At 43.5% G+C, this 21,771-nt stretch overlaps 1 protein-coding gene across 7 annotated transcripts in view; it reads left to right on the forward strand.

The window, feature by feature from the left end:
- Positions 1-21,771, forward strand: part of rasgrp3 (RAS guanyl releasing protein 3 (calcium and DAG-regulated)) — a 47,439-nt gene that overhangs the window by 11,423 nt on the left and 14,245 nt on the right. For 5 of the 7 annotated variants that reach the window (XM_015362967.2, XM_015362966.2, XM_015362970.2 and 2 more), the window contains 9 exons: positions 13,213-13,401; positions 13,665-13,767; positions 15,241-15,303; positions 16,378-16,509; positions 17,320-17,467; positions 18,418-18,591; positions 19,106-19,222; positions 20,721-20,996; positions 21,372-21,452. In XM_015362967.2, coding sequence (XP_015218453.1) covers positions 13,269-13,401; positions 13,665-13,767; positions 15,241-15,303; positions 16,378-16,509; positions 17,320-17,467; positions 18,418-18,591; positions 19,106-19,222; positions 20,721-20,996; positions 21,372-21,452 — 1,227 coding nt within the window. In that variant the 5' untranslated portion in view covers positions 13,213-13,268. Of the gene's footprint in view, positions 1-2,131; positions 2,563-5,528; positions 5,936-13,212; positions 13,402-13,664; positions 13,768-15,240; positions 15,304-16,377; positions 16,510-17,319; positions 17,468-18,417; positions 18,592-19,105; positions 19,223-20,720; positions 20,997-21,371; positions 21,453-21,771 lie in introns of those variants that run through there. The other 2 variants (XM_015362968.2, XM_015362972.2) reach the window with 2 other exon arrangements.

Raw genomic sequence — 21,771 nt, forward strand, 5'->3', positions numbered from 1 at the left:
TTTAAAGCTCTGGGGCCCCTGGTTCGATTCCTGGGGTGATACTGTATCTATGTTCTCCGCGTGTTCATGTGGGTTTCCTCCAACGGTCCAAAGACACCAAAGACATACTGGTGGGTGAATTGGATTGTGGGAAAACTGGCCCTGATGTGTGTCCGTGTCTGTGTTTGTGTCTGTCGGCCCTACGATGGACTGGCGTCCTGTCCAGAGTGCATCACACCTTGTGCTCGTTGCTTGCCGGGCCCCTGTATTGGAGGTTAGAAGGCTGGAGGGAAGAGTGATTGTGATCCGTGGATCCAGCAGCTCCTTCTTCTCAGCTTTGCCTCATCAGCGCACATGCCCGTCTCTCACCAGGCGTTGTTTCTGATGCCCCGACAGCACTGAACAACCAGCACTTTCTCCATCATCAGCCCAGACTCAAATCTCTGTAAGCCTTGGGCTTAGAAAAGAAACCTCTTGCTTGAAAATCAAGTGCTGATAAAAAAAAAAGCCCCCTTCCTAAATGGACTCCACTCAGATGGAGGGGGGTGGAGACCAGTTCAGTTGCATTGTAATTGTAGTTAGCTGGCTCCAGCAGGCTTGAGAAATAAGACTTGCTCTCAGAAGTCTGTTATGTCTATGGACACCCCCCATCTGTTGTAAGTGAATTTGGGCAGAGGTTTGGGGCGAGGCAGAGCAGCAGAAGAGTACAGCGGCCGTGGGTCTGTGAGTACGCCGGTCAGCTGGGTCATCCTGCATCCCTTGCAGGATGCAGGAGCTTCACACATTAGAGCATTCCATCTGTGACAGCATCTTCCATCCACACCCATCTCAGAGCACCCAGCACCCCCTGGGAAATCACAGGAGACTCAGGCAATCAGCCTTATTAGAGGAGGTCTAGTCAAGCTGTCTGATTCCAGGAACATCTCAGGCAGAGAAATAAAAGAGAAGGCCGTTCTGAAGACAGACATCAGGTAATAGAGAAAGGCTGTAAGTGGAGGTCATAGGCATCTTATGTATAAATGTTACATGTTGCTTCTATAACTGGAGACTTTTTTCCTTTTCCATTGCTCTTTGACTGCCTTTAGCACTGGACAATGTCCATTGCGATCTGCGATAGGCTGGGGAGCACGTGGTCAGATGGACAGACTATCTGCACTGGTCCTGTCTTCCTGGAATCTTTGCACAGTGTCGCGACTCTGCTATCACTGCTCCTACAAGAACAGTTTCTCTCTCCTGCTGACAGCATTGAAACAATTAGCTGTGCACAGAGCAGTGCAGGGGAGAATCCTTGCCGGGGTTTATTAATATTTCACAGCTCACATCAGCACTAAATTCATTTCACTCGCACACACAGTTTCCTGTATGCAGTGATTATTCTTTGCTGAACAGGGAGCATCTATCTCATTCTCTGAGCACATAATATTATCATAATCTATTCCTTAGCTTCTTTTTTTAGTCAATTATACTCCTTTCTTTACAAATGAGTTACATTTTCTGTTGCTAATTAAAATAAATTCTGTTTTGAATTTTTCATATTGATCTGCGCGAGATTAAAACACATTTGGTGACATCCTGTAAAAGTAACAAGAAAAGAAATGAGGGCAAGGTCAAAGGAATAATGCTAACTCATAAATGGTAATTACAGGATATCAGCTCGAAACACAAAATCCCAAAAGAGCAGGCAGCATTTTTAGAACTGAGAGCCACTTTTAAGATTTAAAATCAGCCAGAAGTCAAACCATCACACTTCTTTCAGTGAGAGCCAGCAGCAGGCTGACATGACTTAGTGGCAGAAATACAGCGCCGGTGTTGAACACCTCCCCATTAGAGCAACAGCAAATAACAAGGCAAGAATTTCATCACCAAAAACAGCCCCTGCGATTCCAGGCTATTTTGTCGCCACTCTTTCTAAGGAATACAAATACTGGATGTATGACTGGGCTGTATGATATTTATGTAGAAGAGTAAGGTGTGATGGCTTACCTAAGCGTGCTGGTGTGTTATGTTTTAAGTGGAAGGAAACCAGAAAGGCGATTGTGTGCGCGTGTTTTTCGCTGGCACTCCCATTACAGTGGCCCTTCTGAAGTCCGAGTCGAAGCTGCCTCTGTCAGTCCAGAACTCAGGAGTGCTGTGCCGACAGCCACACGTGTGTCGGCCTCTGACTTCCAGAATAATTGAAGCCAACGCGCTAGAACAGTGGGGGAGAGGTTGGATTCTGAAGCAGCAACATTATCCTTCCTTGTGTGTCCCCTTCTATAATCTGAACTCTCCTTAACAATACCCTGCTTCACTGCACTCCCGTTCTTCATTCCACTGCAATCAGTGAATCTCACGGCTGTAGAACTGAAAGCTCCCTGGTTTCGGCGCTGTCAGAATGAGGAACTTATGGAGTGGTGCTGACCTCCGGGCAGGTCTGAGAGATTGATCAGAGGAGGTGCATGTGACTGGTTAAGACGTGCAGAGCTGGGCTGTGAGGCCAGCTGTTGCTCAGTTCACGCTGGAGCTATGAGCAGCTGCACTGGCTCTCTGTCTGCGTCGTGTGTTTCTGCTGCGAGAGATTCCATCCCTCCTTCTCCACTGCAGGTTTGGGTGGCATGCTTTCTCTTTCGGTTTTTGGCTTGTTCTGCGGGAGTGCCGGTATATATTTTCCTGCTCCTCTGGGAGTTTTTGCTTTGAAGGGTCACATGCTTCTTCAAGGCATCCTGACTCAGCCTGTACGATGTTGACAAACAGAACAGTGTGGTTGCACCGGGCTGTGTAACGTTGTCACAGAGGGTATCGCTCAGGCACAGGGGCTAATTCTTCATTCTACATAGCAATCAAAGCTGGTGCTCATTTAAAGAGTTTTGTTTTTTTTTGGTGGAGTGATGTTTACATAGAGACACAATTTGAACTGAACCTTTTAGCCATTCTGGGTCAAAGTTGTTTGTGCAGCAGATCTGTGCTCAGAGGAAACAAGAAAAAATGTAGATAAAAGGGCAGCCAGAGTTTCCCTTTGGAGAGCATTTTTCATCTGTAATTCAGTACCGTGTCGTTGTGTGTAACTTGTAGAGGGGATTTCCAGTGAGGATGCTCTTATTCATAAAGAGCTCTTGATTCTCATTTTATGTGAACAACGGATTGGAAAAAATTGTTAAGAAAGCTGTAGGTCACTTTTTAAGAGTTTGGATTAAGCATCATGGGAGAAAGTGTGGTTTGTAAACAGTAGACCAGTAGAGAGGAGGATGTCACTGTCTAGAGCCTCTTCCTGGATGTCTGGGTTACAGTGGACAGAAAGGTATATTACCTGAACCAGTTACCTGAACACCAACAGCACCAGACCGAACACCTCAGTGCTCTGTTCCGATTGACAGTTTTTCTGTAAAAGCGTGCAAACCTGTTTCATGAAATATTCATGGAGCGGTCAAGTGACTTCTGAGGAACTTTGTTCAAAGTGCTTCATATGCTGCAGGCATAGTTACGCACAATATTGTACTGTTGTATGAAAACACAGCTTCTTTTCTGAATTGTGAAAAAAAACTATTCCATTTTTAAAAATAGAACAAGATAAAGAACAAATCACAATAGATACACAACAGCAAGGCGAAAGAAAGTACAGCTCCTGAATGTTCTTGTTACAGAGTAAAACCAGCTCACAAATCTAATGTAAATGTTTCATGTCAGAGAAAAAAAATTGAAGGCTATATTATTTTGTAAAAATAACAATTGAAAACTATTTGAGTACATTTGTAGGAAAGGGGACTGAGAATTAACACAAAAGATGGGAAAAGAAGAAAGAACAATGTAATATTTAATTTCTAGAGCCCTGTGAGCTGAAAACAGTTTTCAGGTGGGCTGGAGATGGGAGCATGCTTGGAACTGTTTCTACGAAACAGAAAGAGGATGAGCAGTCAGTGCGTCTGTGTCTCTCTCACACAGTCTGGGCACTCGGGGAATAAATCTGTTTTACGTAAAATGCCACTTGCAATCTCTGTGTTTGAGGACAGGCTGATATCTCTGTGTGGTAAGTATACAAGACCCCATTAAAAGCCAGCCCTTAACGAGGGTGTCGCTCATCGTTTACACATGCTTAACTGTTTACATTGAGGAGTGGTACTGGAAAACAGAGATAAAGCAATGGGCTTTTAGCACATTTCTTATAACAGTTGATGTGCTGTGCAGAAGGAGCCTCTGAACTTTGTAGCTCAGCCATCCATCACCTGCCCTCCCCAAAGAAGCTAAAGAAAACCCTCTAAAAATTCAGAATGCTTGACAAGTATTTCGTTTCTCCTTCCCTTTGTCACAAACATTAAAGGTATTTCAAAACTTGACCAAGCAGAAATTCCTTTCCATATCCCTTGGTGATTCTATTGGAATTCTTTAGGCAAAATGGTGCTCAGGAGATGTCTCATAATTTTTTTCTTGCATGTCAAGCCTGTAAGAGAGCAGTGGTGAGTACTTCAGAATTGTGGTTGAAAGGTTGCGGGTTCAAGTCCCTGGTGTGTACTTCTGTTGCATCCATGAGCAATAAACTTCACTTAAAATGCCCATCTTGCATAAATGGGGACATGTTTAAGTTGCATTGGCAAAATACATTTATTTGCTAAATGAATCCACTACACTGGTAGTTTAATTTTTAAAAATTGGAAGTTTAGTTTTGAAAACTGATATTTGCATATTTATTTTTGAGTTAAAACAGTATAAAGAAAACAGATACAGTAACATGCAATGAAAAGAGATTTAAAACAAAGGGCTTAAAAATAAACTGGTATGAATACAAATTTTCCTTATATGACGTAATCATTGAAGAATGATGACAATCTGTGTATTTGCAAGTCCTTTTTAAAGAATCAATTTCTGTTCTTCACACATTAGCCTGCCTTCGTGCCAACAGCCACAGAGAAATAGACACCTGGCTACAAGGTGCTGCTCACTGGGTGATGATAGATTAGACTGGTGACACATTAACTCTCACTAGCCAGGATCCCAGGCAGGGGCTGGTCAGTGAAGGAGCTCTGTGAGTTGGAGCTGTTGTCAGAGTAAAATGCCCCTGATGGCTATTATTATTTCTGAGACTGGCCTCTTATAAGAATTTCAAGGCCCTGCATAGTCATTCTGTAAAATATTAATTAGTTAATATTAAGTTAATAATTAAGTTAGCTGCTCTTTAACTGCATTCGTGAATGGTCTGATTCCTGCTCTGTTTAAATGTATTTTAAATGCTATGATATCTATGCTCTGTTTCCTCTTCATTGTGGTTTATTTTAGGTTTTTGAATGTGAATAAATGAACTATTGGATTTTACCATTTTTTTATCCTTGTCATAAAGTAGAGCTGACCACCAAGGACAACTTGGATACAATCAAAATGTTGTTGTATTTTATCTTTCGTGTACAGCACTATTATCACTGGTGTAACAATTTAAAACATCATGCATATACTTCACGCACAAAAGTGCACATCATGCATATATTCTGAATGCACAGCATTGTGTGGATTTTCCAGCTGTCTGCCTTTCATTTGCTCTTGGGCTACTTCATGCACTCCTTTTACTGAGCTTTGAAATTGTTTTATATTCTAAGAATGAATGCTGTATGAAAAAATCTGTATAGTGGAGCCTTAATGACAATGATACCAGTGGAAATTAGTCAAATAACAAAGGCAGCCTGACACTGTAATGCAGTAACATTCAGTAGATTGTGGGTGGGATATCTGTTCCGGTTTACATTAAGGCACGCAATTCAGCTGGTCAGGCGCTCGGAAACTGGGAATAGTAACAAACGCAGAAATGTGTTTAGACGTGTTTGCAGAGAAGCTATTTATTGAAAACACGGCTAGTATCCCAGTGTTCCGAGATGTTGCTTCTGTCTGTTACAGCTGTGCTGTTTAGGGGTGGAAGTTGCTCACGTCAGCTCCAACTTCCTCTGGTTACAGACAACAGATGGAACAGCTCCAGACAGAAGTATGAGGCAAGGAGGTGAGGAGGGGAATCGATGGCACCCTTTTTATCATTCACAGATTGTGTGGAAAGCGTGGAGGACTGTCGCAGTGAAACCATATTTAAGCGAAGCGGCACTATTCATCTGGTTCACAAAACGATGGTAACAGTGATGATGGTGCTGTTTATACTGTCTAAATGTATTCACATTTGAAACCAAGGACACTATTTGGAAACCTGTAGGTCAGCTGTGTTTTTCTAAAGTGTTGAAAAACCAAGAAAAACATTCACCGATATGTTTCCCTCCCCAAAGCTGGCAGTAGCAGGGAATAAAATAGAGCAGAGCAAAATAAAAAATAATAAGCTCCTGCTGGAAGAGACGATTATGATAACCTACAGCAATGGGATATTTTCTGCAGGGGGGGGTAAGACATGGGTTTCTGACGACGTAATTGTTTTGCGAATCTGAAGGCCAAGGTGAAATTTAATGGCAGTTACATGAAATAAAAAACGATGAAGACAGTGGTTGGGGAGAGGAGCTTGTTGCTGAGAGGTTCCTAGGTTCCAAGTTTATCTTCCAAGTACTCTCAGTTTTAAGCTCAGACATTTAACTAAGGAAGTTTAAGTAACTGCTGTTCAGGTCGGGTCCCTCCTTAGACTCTGTTGGACATTTTGGAAGAAAGATTCTGTTGAAATTGTTATTATCATGCAAGATGATAGATTTTCCATTGGTTTTGCGCAGGTTGGCTTGGCATTGAACTGGAATGAATGTAGTGAGTGCTGTTGCTATGGTCCCCTGTTTGCTCACAGCTATAAAAATGTGTATTAGGTGGGCTCTCCTTTAACAGCTGGTCAGTTTTGAACCTCTGGGGTCCAGACATCAGAGCTGGTCTGAGCTGCAGGATGCAATGGGGTGAAGAGTTCAATCAATGCACTCCGAGCACTGAATTAATCATGTTTCACTGATCCGTGAGCAAGCTGTAAGCAACAGATAACCAATTTTCACGATTTACTACCACTCAGAAATATTCGTAATGAATATCTGAGTGATTTACTTTCATTCGATCACATTGCTACTTATATTTGATTAAAACATTATTTTATTTTGCCACATTCAACATTGTTAAAATATCTTGTGTCATTCTGTATGGATTTATTTCTAGATTACCACTGGTAGAAAAGAACAAGGCTGTGCAGACATTTGTAAAAACTAGTGGATGCAGGCTTCGAGGTACATCTCATATGATTCAGATCTTAACATTTAATTAAAATCTGGAAAAATACTGACATCACATTTATGAAGCATCACAGAATCAATTATGATTTTAACTGTGACATGATTTATGTGTGTACCAACAGAGAGATGGTAATGGATTATACATAAAAGCACTTAACGCCCAATCACCAGGGACTAATTTTCCAGGTCTTATGGTCTTTATTTTTTCACGTAAAACCAATTAATTGCAAGGCCCATCATTCAATTTCTAACCATGTCTGGGGGTCAGCTGATCATCTGTGTGAACACTGATCTGGCGTCAAATATTTGCATTTGCCAGAATAGAGCATTGTGACAAAGCAATTAATGTTCCTGTCTGCCTGCTGAAGACACCAAATAAAACACCCCTTTCATTCCCACTATGAGTACTGTCTGCCAATGACATGTACACTCACACCACACTGGGGAGTTGTTACTGTTTTTGCTTTATGTAACACAACTGAATACAATCCCATCATTTAATTGCAAAGCCTTAGATTTCCATAGTAAATTTACCCCGTGTGTGTCCAGTCCTGGTATGTCTGTGAGTGTTCAGTCCAGCTCAGCTAACCAAGCTGGTTACTGGCTTAACTGGGCCAGTTTAACAGCTTCTCTCAGTTCTTCTAGTGCTGCTGCTTTACAGAGACCTGCAAAACCCTGTCCCTCCAGAAGCAGAATTGGACCGATTCCCTAATATGAATATTTGAAACTATCTAATGTAAACAAAGCAGCACCACGTTCAATTTAGTTGTGTACAGTATATATATTAATTGCTGCTGTTTGTTGTCACAACCTGCACCTTCTCCCGTAAGCGCCCTGGCATTCCCACACGTACTAAACTCCACACATGCTCATCCAGGAACTCAGTACCCAACCACGTCTCTCCCTCTTCAATGTTTAAACGGCTTACCTACGCTCACTATTGAGAAGTCTTCCACAGCTTTCTCTTGTTCTCCTACTTTTGACTTCGCTCTTGCCTAACAACTTGGATTTGGAATCTTGGATTTACTTTTGCTCGAACCCCCTTCCTCCCGGCTTCACACGGGGGTCCGACTACTCACCCCTTTCAGAAACCCTGACAGTTTGTTAGCTGCAAGATTATGGCCAACAGTTGGCGCGTTACACTGTTTTAAATGTTCTTCAAGGCGTCTTGGTCTCATTTTTCCTTCTTTTTTGTTTGCTTATGTTTTGTTGACTCGCTTTTGAAAAGCTCTTCCTTCTCTTGTTGTCGTTCCAAAATGTACTTTTGCCAAAGTCTAGTCGAAGTTCCTATGACTTCAACATTAGCAAGCAGGTTCACACAGAGTGCATGATCAGGTCACACAGAGTTGAGAGGGATGGAGGTGGAGGAAGAAGAGGTTCACTCAGAGCCTCCGTTGGGTGTAAAGTGCCTGTAAACTGGTCATGACAGGTCACTGCACAGGACACTGTGGTGTTAAATAAACACCCTTCTAACAAAGGTTTTGAATCAAGGTTTGAAAGGGCTCATGGAAAGCAACTCTCGGATATCCTTATGGTATTCCAGAGTTTGGGGTGCAGCAGGAGAAGGCCCTGTCACCCATACAGTGTAGATGGTCTTGGGGGACAGACAGGAGACCAGAATTAGATGAGCAAAGGTTGCAAGGTGGGAAGTACTGTAGGACGATAGTGACTCAGACAGGTACTGAGGTGCCAAGCCATGCAGAGCCTTATACAATATTTGAATATGAGGATTTTGAAGTCAACACAAAACCTGATAGGAAGCCTGTACAAGGACTCTAGGATAGGAGTGATGTGATCGCTTGCACTATGAAATGCCAGTGTTTACCTAGGGCAAATTGGTGAAGAACCTGTCATTCAACAGTCCTCCTCAGCATCATCTGATCCTGCCTCTGGGGTGACAACACCAGATGGGCAGAATCAAACCTACCCCTGTAGTTCATTCCACATACAATGTTATATAAAGGAGTATTGATCACCCTCCCAGCAAAACTGAAGTCTGTATTCATTTAATTGGCCACAGTAAGACTGTACAACATGTGCTAAATCATAAAACTGGTTTTATAACACAGTAAGCACATAACCAATAATTATTAAGATTGGCTGTTTCAAAGGACATTCTTTGAAAGAATCTGGCTGCATTAGACAGTGCAGCTGGAGGATAGCACTGATGGGGAGGAGAGCTTGCTCAAATTAGGAGGCTATTAACCCGGCATGAAAAAATATAATTGGAATAAAAGAAATGTAGGTACAGTGGAAGGACTATTGAAAGATGATGAAAGTAATTACATTTATGGAAATCTTGCTCTAGATTTATTATAATACCTTGGGAAAGATGAAGGCCTTTCATTCACTCTCACCCCTCTTCACTCTAGAGTCGAGCGGCGTGGAATGGCAGGGTGCTTTTTTGTTACAGCCCTGAAAACATTTTTTTTTTGCTGGGTGAAGAGAATGGCAAGGATGCCGTCTTGTCCAAAAGCCTCAGAGAAATCCAGATTAAATTATGGCGAAGGAGCTGAACAACAGGTTGTTTTTTCTCATACGTGAGGTTTGACCTACTGTATATGTCGTGTAATTTGCCACATCATGGGAAACAAAAATAAAATAATTGTAATATAAATATTAATTTGCTAAAATAAACAGAGCGGTTGATGTGCCAGGCAGTGCAGAGACAGGTGGAGTGTGTGTGAAGATGTTTCTTGTGAAGTTGTGTAAGAAGGGGGTACAGCGACGGGTTTCTAAGTCTCCCATTCTAAAGGCCCTCCTCCCAGCACAGTAGCCCTGCTGGATGCCTCTGGTATTGTAACTGGTAGCGGTGAGGTGAGCCGGGTGAGACTCCCGTGGAAAGAGTATTTTAAGACCCTGTGAGAGTGCCTATATTAGAGTGCCCCCTGGAGGAGGGGGTGTCGACCGTGACAGGTATTGAGGACTTGACTTGGCAATGATATCCTGGAGTTGCTGGGCAACAGTTCTGTCTCAATGACAACACTGTTGGGTACCTGGGAACGTGCAGTGTTGTCACTGAGAACAATATTACTCCTCTCAGCAATGCTTAACTCATGGTGTGGAAAATGGAACTGGCAAACTGGGGGACCAACAGGTGTGACAAGACCACCATGTCTCCCTTCCACAGTCGCCTTCAGTCGGGTGTGATGGGCGGAAGATTTAGCAGCAGATTTAGCAGCAGCAAGTAGCAGCATTACATGGAAGACTGAGGAAAGAAGACAAACATTTATGTTGAGATATTTGAGAATATTCGTGAAGTTGAGATAAACACTTTTTCCATTCTGTCAGCAGGTGTAGTTAATGCAAAGGTAAAGAGCATCTGGCATTAGCTAGGAGAAATTTTCCAACTGATAAATCTGCAAAAGTACAAAGCTGTTAGTACTGGTTCTTCAGAGCTAATGATAAGGTTAGCGCAGTGTTGTACATAATGGTGAATGGTTCTGCTCCATTGCTGGAGTCTGGCTTTTTAGTCATGAGACAGTGCTCCAGGGGCTCAACCAGTAAAGATGCTCACACATACTAGCCGACTGTGACTGGGATTAGTCCACCTGGGCTCTCTCAGTTCCACCGAGCAGCTGCGGGTGTGCAGAGCCATCGGTGAGGGATGCGTCTCTCCTTAGTCAGTGCTGACCCTCCGGCGCAGGGGCTACGTTTTCCCAGTAACACCTGAAAAGATGAGCGGCTCGAAGCCACTCGAAGTGCGTCAGAAGGAAGTTGCTTTTCCTTCTTCCTTCTTCCCCGTGTGCAGTTGCAGCTTCTGTAGCCTTCTTCCAAAATATGAAGAACACACAAATGGCGATTCCAAATTGGGTTAGGTATTTAACAAAAAGATAGGAAGAAAAATACAGGTTGAACTCATACCTTTGGGAGACGGCTGGTTCATTTCTCATCCTCCATAATAAACTTGGAACAGACATTTCCACTGCCTCATTGTAGATCATAGATCAGCTCATTGTAGATCATGAGGTGCTGCTCCACAGTTCTCTTATTTTCAGACAATAGGCCTTAGGGCTTTTGACAATGAAAAGGGCTTTTAACAAAATGAGGACTGCATGGAAGCACTTAGGTTACCTTCTCTTTCAATAGACCCACATTAGGCAGAACTACTTGGATGAGATCAAAACGCAGTGAGAAAGGATAGGAAGCTTTCGGTTGCTTGGTAATGAGATGCAACATTCCATAATTCCGTCATGCGTTGTAAGAGAAGCGCATGCAGAGGGGTGGAATCAGTTCTTTGAAATGGCTGTGTTAGCACAACTGAATAGGTGTACTGTATAATGAAATTACCTTTTCTGGGTTAGCATCCCAGAGTGGGAGCCTAAAAAGAAACAGGCTGCTTTTTCCTTATTGACAGTTACAATGGCAGCTTTTGTCAGTCATATTAATAAATAGGGATCATGCCAGCTGCATGCAATTGTCTGACTCTGAAGTCTGTTTATGTGTCTGTCACCTCCCTTGACTTCACTGTAATGGTGCATTGCTGTGCCCCCATGAGGAAAGGCTGGAAAGATACCTCAGTGCACTTAACTTTGTGTTTTAGCCAGTTAGAGGGAATCGCATCCAGGTCATCGGGTCCCAAGGCAGACATGCGGTCAATGCAGTTAAAAGAGTCTCGTCTTTGTCAGCTTAATAAAAGACAACAGCAGAACTTATTTCGGAATTGCACTAAGCTAAACATTTTACATGCATTTAATGCTGTATTTTCGGCTTGGTAAAGCCCTGAGCTCTGTGAAGGTTTGGTGTGGAAGGGTGTAATATATAACTGACCCGGTAAATTAAGTGGAACTCACCGTAGTTTGCAACATCTCAACTGTTTTCTCTTCACCAAAAATGGCTTTTTAAATATATTACACAGTATTCATTCAATGAATGCCTCCATTTTACTATGAAGACAAAAGATTAGAATAGAAGTCTTGAAAATAAGGGATCGGTATTTTGTTCTTTAGGAGATGTGGGGTGTCGTGGGTGGCAGCTTGCCTCCACAGAAACAAGGGACATTTCCACTTGACCGCTGCCTCACTTCACAAGCCCCCTTTTCCACCAACATGATGGAGTTTAAAATCACCCAGACGGTAGCAATCCCAAATGAACTGCCTCTCTTACCTTCATTGCACTCCTCGGCCTATAGAACCTAGAAGTGCAATGTTTCAAATCACAGCTTCAAATCAAAGTTGGTTTTCAAAAAAGGAGCAGAGCTTTTGACAAAAAAAAAAGAAAATCTGCATATTTCAAAAGGAAAAGAAATTACTCTTGAACAGCAAAATTAACTATGGGTACTAAGTAGGAAACTAAATAGGAAAAGTCACAAATGAGAGGGGGCTGTATGGATGATACTAGCATAGTAGTTAATTGATCCTTAGATCTCATCCAGCTCTTTCTTGAAAGAAGCCTGGATATTGGCTTTAACAAAATGGCTGGAAATCTTTTTTTTCCACATTCACACAACCCTTTGAGTAAAGAAGTGCCTCCTGTTTGTGCTTTTAAGTGCACTTCCATGTAGTTTACACTTGTATCCTCTGGTTTGTGTTTCAGTGTTCATTTTGAAGATGTCTTTTGCATTGAATTTATCAGGGATTTTAAATACGTGTCAGGTCTCCTTGTAATTTTCTCTGGTCAAGACTAAAAAGGTTCAGTTCTTTCACTTAGCGTAGGACACTCCCTTGAGCCCCAGAATGCATCTTGTTGCTCTTCTTTGGACTGATTCCAAATCAGCAAAATCTTTTTGAGTACTTGAAGAAAAAATTGTAAAGGAGGCTTAATTTACTGGTAAATTATACAATAATTGGCCATTCCAAAATTACAATTCATTGTGTATACATTTTAAGAAGTCAAATTTAAACAATTAACTTAATTTAAAAACATGAATGTTTTTTTACTACTTGGCTAGAGAAATATGAAATTTGAGCTCTTCAAACAACCATACAGCATTTCAGATTTCGGTGAAAGATCTTACAGGCCTTACAAGGCTGTCTCTCTGTGAACCTTTGTCATGAAAGCCCATGCCTTCTAAAACTTGTGTGTCCTCTCCTTTCACAACAGACCCTAGAAACCAAGACTTTTCTGTTTCTCCACACAGTTTGCTCTTGAAAGGCGCTGGCCAAGACCTTGCTTTGTGCTATTAATCTCCCCTCCATGAGGAGATGCACGCTTCCACTCGGAAAAAATGAACCAGTCTCTGAAGGCCACTCATTGACCATGGGATCGTCAGTTCTGGGAAAAGCAGCTACATTAGACCAGCTGTTAAATGCCTGCATTGAGGCATTTGGTGAGTGCCCCTGTCTGCTTTATCATTCAGCCATGTGCACACCTCCAGTGTTTCTTTAAAGCTGAAGATTTCAGTAATCGAAGGAGTGTAGCCATCATTCATTCCTTCTTCATTCTTTTTCCTGTGATAAAGACCTGCTGCAGCTGTTTGCTTGTGCATCTCCAGACCTCAGATCTGATTTTACTGGCGGTCATTGTGCAGGCGCAGGTACAGTAAGAGAGCGCCCCGCTGGGTCAGGACTGACTGCATCTTGTGTTTTCCAGATGACAACGGGGATTTAGGGAGCAGTCATTTGCCTCGGATTGTGCTGTTAATGCACCGCTGGTATGTCACATCGACCGAGCTGGCTGGAAAGCTGCTTTTAATATATCCTTCCAAGTGCCACTGAGCTGAAATGCAGGTCCTTGGCCCTAAGGTGCGTTTTTTGGACTCTATATGCCCTGTTTATTACCAACCTCCACTGCTGTGCCAGAGTTACGAATTTCTAAGCAGTTTTTCATTTTAGAAAAATCTATAGTCTTAAGTCTAAAGTGTCCTAGATATCCAAGATAACCCCTGAATTAACACACCACACAAGGTAGAGGCACCGCTACCTGGACGTCATTCAGTCAAGACCTAAATTCTAACATTAGCAAACATTAGATATATTGGCAGCAGGGTAGTTACATTTATTTACATCTCTCCAAATGAAGGCACTGCTGTGGAGCTCAGTTAGCACGGGCTTATTATTTTTTCAATACACCTACACCCCACTGTTCCTCCATGGCAGCATGCCCTGTTCCTGAACCGGAAACGGCAGCCCTCTCTGCTGTCGCTCCCTGGAGTCTCTCCACGGGGAGCCTCATGGCCTCCTGGCCCTGCCCTATTCTCTATTAAAGGGCACCAGCGCCTCCCAGCCCTCTCACAGGAGGAGGCCCTGCATGTGATGCAGCACAAAGGAAGTATTGTACTTGTCTTTTAAAAAAAACCTACCAATGCGACTTTCTGTCTGTCCATTATCACAAAGCTGCTTATTGCTGGTAAGGGTCACAGCAAGCCGGACCGTGAAAGCACAGAGAGCAGCGCTGGACCCCACCCTAGTCTATCACAGGGCACACACATGAGGGCAGCTTACAGACACTGATTGACCTACTGTAGGTAGCACACCCTTCGGGAGTGGGAGAAAACTGGACCCAAAAACATAGGGTAATCATGTTAGCTCCACACAGAAAGTGCCTCAGGCTAGGGCTGTGAAACTGCAATATTAGCCAGCACTTCACCAAAGCTACTATATTACACAATCTCTTTATTCCAGCCATGACTGCATTGGTTCTTAGTCAGACAGCCATTGATTGCAGAATTTTCATTTTTTACTCAAAAGCCTTACTCCGTCAAAGCCTTCCCAGACCTGTCAGGATACTTGGGTAGATCTTCTTGGAACACACTTTTTTTCAAAATAATCGTAGCTCATTTGGAACGTGTCTCTGCTGATCATGACCAGAGATTGCACATTGTTGATAGTTTTGCCACAATGTTTCAGTTTTGACACAATGGGAAAGATCAGGCATTCAGATTGAAATGCTAGAGATGTTAAACCAGGGATGAGGTAATTTAGTCCCAGAGAGCCACTGGGCATCTTACTTATCATTCCCCTCTGAGCTTAATTACATAAATTAATGGCATGGATAAGCAGTTAAATCACCTACAACCTTTCTTTTTAAATATCAGATAGGTGTTAATGGAACACCTCATGAAACCCTCTCTTTCTGTAAAACACACAATTGTCAGCTCCTGATTTTCAGCTGCTGGTCTTTGTAAGCAAAAAGACTGAGGCAATGAACTTTCCTTAACACGTGACACGTACCGGGACTGTGAAGGTGAAGACTGCCAGAGAACAAGACTGAAAATCTGCTATTTCATGAGGTAAGCATCTGCATTGCTGCTCTGGGACTCCCAGTCCATCAGCTGCTTTAGTGTACACAGGATGTACTGTACCTGGTATAGGCTCTGTTCTTCTCAGGACAGAAGCAGGCTACGCTACTTTCTCCCTCCCAGCAGGGTGCGATGTGAATCACATCACCTTGTGGGAAAAGGCGACAGAAAAGGGAAATATCTCCTATTCAATTTTTGGGGGGTGAAGGCAACTGTGACTCAGCTGTTATGTGAATTTTCTTCACATCATTTTCACCAGCTGAACCTATTTACCTAATTAATTGAAGCCTTAATGAAACTAACAGGTTGTGTCATTAGGATATTTGATGATTTTTTTGTCCTTCTCAAACATTTGGGAGAGAAACATTTTACCTAGCCTATGAAATGCCATAGTTAAAAGGCAACCTGGAATATTCTGAAAATCTGAAAACATTCCAGCCTGATCCAGTTAATTAAGTGAATTGAGGGTTGTGTAACTGAGAGCTTGGCTGGGCTGGGAGACCCTGCTGTAGAAATGGCTCTTCTTTTCTCTCGGCTGTACATCTTTGGAAGTCAAATTGTCTCAAAGGCAGATGTGCCCTCAAGGTAATTTCACCTTTTACACAGATCCCTCAGCTTAACCACTTGGGGATACGACTACTGATCTAGGTTTTTCTGGGTTCCTTCCTCCCCACAAGAACCACTTCTTGAAGTGAATGTCTTCTGAACAGAGATACGTTATTACTATAACAACAGCGATTTCACGTGTGAGCCTCCTCAGGGCTGTGAACTCGGGTGTTTGAGTTTAAAAAAATTGTGAATTTACTACAGGAGCTGTGCAGGAGGAGATATTGCCTTGACAATTTATAAAAAGGGGGATTTGACTCTTCTGTTTATTTGTGAAGCACAGCAATAATGAATTTGCATTTTGTGTCGTTTTCATGTCTTTTAAATATGTTGTAGTTAATTAGGTGTGTTTGATCTTTTTGGTAATAGAAATGGCCACAGATATGTCATGCTTTTCCTGGGATGTTGAAGAGAGTGCTGCACACCTCTGTAACCCTAACTCTAACCCTGCCCGGACAGGTACTGGATCGTGGAGTTCCCTGCGGAGTTTAACCTTGATCTGGGCCTGATCCGCCTCACAGAGGAGTTCCGGGATGTGGCTGCACAGCTGGGCTGTGAGGAGCACTTCAAACTGATCGACATCTCCACCATGTGAGAACACGAGCCCACCCACCGCCTCAGTCTCAGAGTGCCTGGGACAACATTGAAAACAAACACGATTCCTGAACAGAGTTCACAGGGCAACTCAATTTTTACTGAATGTGTTTCAAGTTCACAGCATCACAGTACTAACTTGTGAAATGAAGTAAGAAGGGAAATTGATTGGCCTGTTAATCAAGGTGACATTTATGTTCTGTGTTAAAAAGCATCTCATAATTAAGAGTTGTGTATATATAATTTTCCAAATTTTGGTCCATGTAAATCAAAATTAAAATTGACTTAGCAGACTGTGATACAGCATTGTTTTTGCTGTATAAAACAGCAATACCAGCAAAAGCTCTCTGATTTCTAAAAAGCCAGAATTGAAAAGGGTCTCATCCAAAGTGAAGCCTCTACAGTATTTCTCTTGGCTGTCAACAGATAAATCTTGCACATGCCAGGAATGCAAAGAGAATCAAATATCATACAGTAAATATCTTTTCATCTTTCCTCCAACTAAGAATTGCCAATTGCTTTTTCACAGAAAAACAGCTACAGTATTTAATGATACGTGGCCTAATAGCTCTTCTTTATGTATTTATTATCACAGCAGCTCATGATCAGAGCTCCATTGTGGCACTGTGTTCTTTTTTTGGGGGCGGTTTGGCCCCAAATGCCCTCAAACGGCAAAATAAGACATTTGTCAAGAAAGTTTGGTATTTAAAGAACAATGGTTAAAAATAACAACCAACTTGGGAAAGTGAAATAAGAAGCATACAGTGCCTTCCTATATAACTCGACAAATCCCCCTTGTTGTTGCAGCCCGTCATATGACTGGATGAGGCGGGTGACCCAGAGGAAAAAGCAGCCGAAAAAAGGCAAAGCCTCGCTGCTCTTCGACCACTTGGAGCCCATGGAGCTGGCGGAGCACCTCACCTTCCTGGAATACAAGTCTTTCCGACGGATTTCGGTGAGTCTGCAAAAGCGCGGGAAGGCCGCGGACAGAGCAGTCGCCCATCCACCCGTTTCCTGGTGACCTTATCCGACACGGTGCCTCGGGGGAGCTGGAGTCCACCTCTGCCGGCACAGGACACAAGGGCAGCGCACACCCTGGACGGGATGCCAGTCCATCGCAGGGCACGCACGGACACACTCATACTGGCACCTAGGGCTTCCCAGAAGCCAGCCAGCCTACCAGCATGTCCCCCTCGCACACGGGGAGAACACGCAGACTCCACACAGACCGCTCACCAGGAAGCCAGGGCCCCAGCGTGGCAAGGCAGCCGTTCGAAACACACCGTGCCAAGAGGGATCGTGCTGGTCCCAGTTTCACATGTGGGCAGGGTAGAACCCGCAGCCCAGGCCCAAGACCGGGCTGTCTTAGAGCATGGTGTGAGGCTGACTCAGCTCATTTCCCCTCTTGAAAGCAGACCTCCAGCCATGTCTGTCCTGGTGTGGAAGAGTCGTGTCACTGGCCAGGCTTAAGATACTAATCACTGAGGACCTGAGCTTTAGAAAATGATATTCTTGAGAGAACAGTGCGGCAGATTTGGATGTTAATTATTCTTGGACTCAGAATATTTTTCCTTGCCTGTTAAATCTTCATGTGAGTCATTTAACCTCCTCCATCGTAATGTGGAAGAAGTGGAGTGATGAGCTTAATGCTGTAGGTATTGCATAAGCAAATATAGCACATGACATATTCCATTCAAATCAATTGTGTCACAAGCTGTTGTTCCTCTTACTTTCTGCACAATCTAAGCCACACAAATACACCTATTGTCCAAGAGTGACAAATTTCATTTTTTCTACTTTGCCATGTAATTAAATGACGTGTTTGTTTCCTTGAAGCTACCGTACCAATTGCATGCTTTCCCAGTGAGCTGTTTCTGCACTGTAACGTTGCCTCCGCTGCTGCAGTTCACAGATTATCAGAGCTACGTGACCCACGGCTGTCTGATGGATAACCCCACCCTGGAGAGATCCATCGCTCTCTTTAATGGCGTCTCCCAGTGGGTCCAACTGATGGTGCTCAGCAAACTGACGCCCCAGCACCGCGCCGAGGTCATCACCAAATTCATCAATGTAGCACAGGTACCAGCTTCATTAGCGTAGCACAGTTCCCCAAATCACCACGGTAAAACAGATCCCAGACTCATCAAGGTAAAACACATCCCAAACTCATCAAGGTAAAACAGATCCCAGAATCATCATAGTACAACAGATCCCAGACTCATCATGGTATCATAGATCCCAGACTCATCAAGGTAAAACAGATCTTTGTATGTTATTGTTTCATTATAATACCATGATTTTTCATTATTGCATAACCTTAAACACAACTGAGATAAGCAATGTTACAGTTTGAACTTCCATTTAAAATAATTAAGCCAGTTTTTTTGGAGAAGGCTGCTGGAAGTTTGTATACAGCATTCATCTGAAAAAAAAGTCTCGGTGCTGTGCTGTCTTCAAATGCCCCTTTGATACCAAAAGCACTGGGATTTCTTGTGCTTCAGCGGTGCTCTTTCATGAAGGTGGAGAGCTGAGAGAATACAGCAGGGCTCTGCAGGCCAGGTCATGAGCTGTTTCTCTCCTGGTCTCCATGCAGAAGCTCCTGTACCTCCAGAACTTCAACACTCTGATGGCTGTCGTGGGCGGATTGAGTCACAGCTCCATTTCCCGGCTGAAGGAGACTCATTCACATCTCTCGCCTGAGGTGACAAAGGTGGGGAAACCGAGGACCTCTGACAGCTCTTTTAAAGCTTTTTGAACATCTTTCAAAAATTCGCTGTGCCAGTGTTTTCATGCAATCCAGATGGGCACCAGTAATTCTCACTCCTTGCTCTTCTTTCTAACTTCTTTTCTGTCCTGTTAACCTAGCATGATGCCCAAAATCAGGATATCAAGGAGCCTTGGTCTATTCCTTAAATTAATACTGATCAGCTCTGGGGAACAGAAATCATTCAAAGGGTCTCAGAAACTTTCACTCCAGGAATGTAGTGCGCTATATCAGGATTGTTGCAGACGGCAGCTGCTCTTTCAGTGGTTAAGATGGGTCTGTGGACTCATTACACTTAAAAAGAGTGTAGCATGAACAGGAAATGGAAAGCTAGAAAAGTAAGAATTCCTTTGCCTTACGTGACTGGTGTAAACTATTTTTAAAGGTCAATATGCATATTTTCACTCACATGCTGTGTGCTGTGGTCAAATACTGATCCCCTCTTTCTTGTTTTTCCTGTTCTGTCATTTATACTTGACTACATCTAGATTATCACAAGCTCCTAGTTTTCCATTCGTCCACCCATCTTCTAACCACTTCTCCAGGGGTCCTGGAGCCTTTCCCAGCAGGCAAGGGGGGTACAAGGCAGGATACACCCTGGATGGGATGCCTGTCCATCGCAGGGCACAGACAGACACAAACACACATACACTCACACCAGGGCCAGTGTACTTACCAGTATGTCTTTGAGCTGTGGGAGGAAACCCACTGGAACACGGGAAGAACATACAGACTCCACGCAGACAGTGTCCCAGGTCTGGAACTGAAGCCAGGACCCCAGTGCTGCGCCACCACGTCACCCTTCCCTAGTCTTGTTTAAGAAAAACTCCTGGATAGTTACTGTCGTTCTGATTGTTCGAAACATTCGTGCAGCCTGACAGTTGCCTTAGGCGGAGCTACTCCTCAACGCGAGCAGTTTGAGTGCTCTGGGAATAGAGGAGCAGGAGCAGAGGCCCTGTGGGTGCGGAGTGCAGCACCCTCTGTCCGGCTGGGAATCAGTCCCGCTCGAGACGCACACAGAGTGCCGCTCTCTGGACTGGCGGTCGACCCGTCTCACCATGAAACTGGGTTCTCTACAGCGGCAGGGCTCTGCGTCAGCTTGCCTAATTCCCTCCTGCTTCACAGCAAGCTCGGCGACTGATCTTCACGGCGAGTCTCTGCCTCCGAGAGCCTCACCCTACATAACCACATAACTCCACTGCACCAAAGGACTGGAGCCTCTGCCCCAGCAGAGCTGTACACTCCCCAGATCCAGAGGAGGGTGACATCACCTCTGTAACTCGCTCGGCGCACTGAGCCCTGTCATGTGAGAGGTGGCTGTTTTCGCTTGGCTCTTTGCACCCATTTGCTCAGGGATTTCTTAGCCCACTGTGTTTGTTCTGAATTTTGCCCTTTCTCTAGTCTTCCTTCCTCTCTATTTCTATTGATTTTGCTGCTTTCACAGATTTGGAACGAGATGACAGAGCTGGTCTCCTCCAACGGCAATTACTGTAACTATCGGAAGGCGTTCGCAGAATGCGAAGACTTTAAGATTCCCATCTTGGGGGTTCACCTGAAGGATCTGATAGCAGTGCATGTCGTCTTCCCAGACTGGATAGAGGAGAACAAAGTGAATATTGTCAAAATGCAGCAGCTGTACGTCACTTTCGTCGAGCTGGTATCGTTACAGAACGCCACTGCACAAGTCGAACCCAATATGGATTTAATCTACCTGCTGACAGTAAGTCCTTTCGTGTCATTATTAATGATTAAATATTTGTAAGTGCATATTGCTGCCGTTCCTAATAAAACATTCAGAAGTCTAGATTTCACTCAAACACTCTTGAATTTATTACACAATCTGATAAATGAGACCATGTTATTCCTTACCTATGTTGAACATATTTATGGATAATCTTGCAGTCGTTTAAACCAAAGTGATTATATTTTGTACTGCTTCAGAATTATGTGAAGTTCTGAAAAAAAAAACTGCACCTATGGACTAAACTCACTTATTTTTGACAGTGATTTGAGGCCAGTGGGTTTACATCTACAGCGAGTGTAAACAAATACTGCTGCATAGACAGCGATTCTACAGTGCATTTAATCTCCTTAGCTTTCTCTAGATCTCTATTACACTGAAGATGAGATTTACGAACTCTCTCTGCTCCGGGAGCCCCGCAACCCCAAATCTGTGGTGAGTGTCTGCCGTATGGAGCTTTTTTCCAGGCATTTCTGTCAGGGAAATGGCTGACCTGTCACTATTGAGACGTGTATTAGGTACAGACCCGGGGAAGCGACAGGTACAAGTATTAAGGGAAAAGCTATCAATACGATCACAAGTTCTGTATGCAGGAGAGCTGTCTTTATTTAAAAGAAATGCTCCCACAGCGAAGTGTATCGAAGTGTTGTCAAGGTTTGTTCTGGGAAATAATGTGACAACACCTTCAAAAACACATGGCACGCCTATCTGAAAAAAGGGCAAAAGGCAAAACGGAAATTAATGATATTATATT

Source organism: Lepisosteus oculatus, chromosome 17 (assembly GCF_040954835.1).
Source record: "Lepisosteus oculatus isolate fLepOcu1 chromosome 17, fLepOcu1.hap2, whole genome shotgun sequence".
NCBI lineage: Eukaryota > Metazoa > Chordata > Actinopteri > Semionotiformes > Lepisosteidae > Lepisosteus > Lepisosteus oculatus.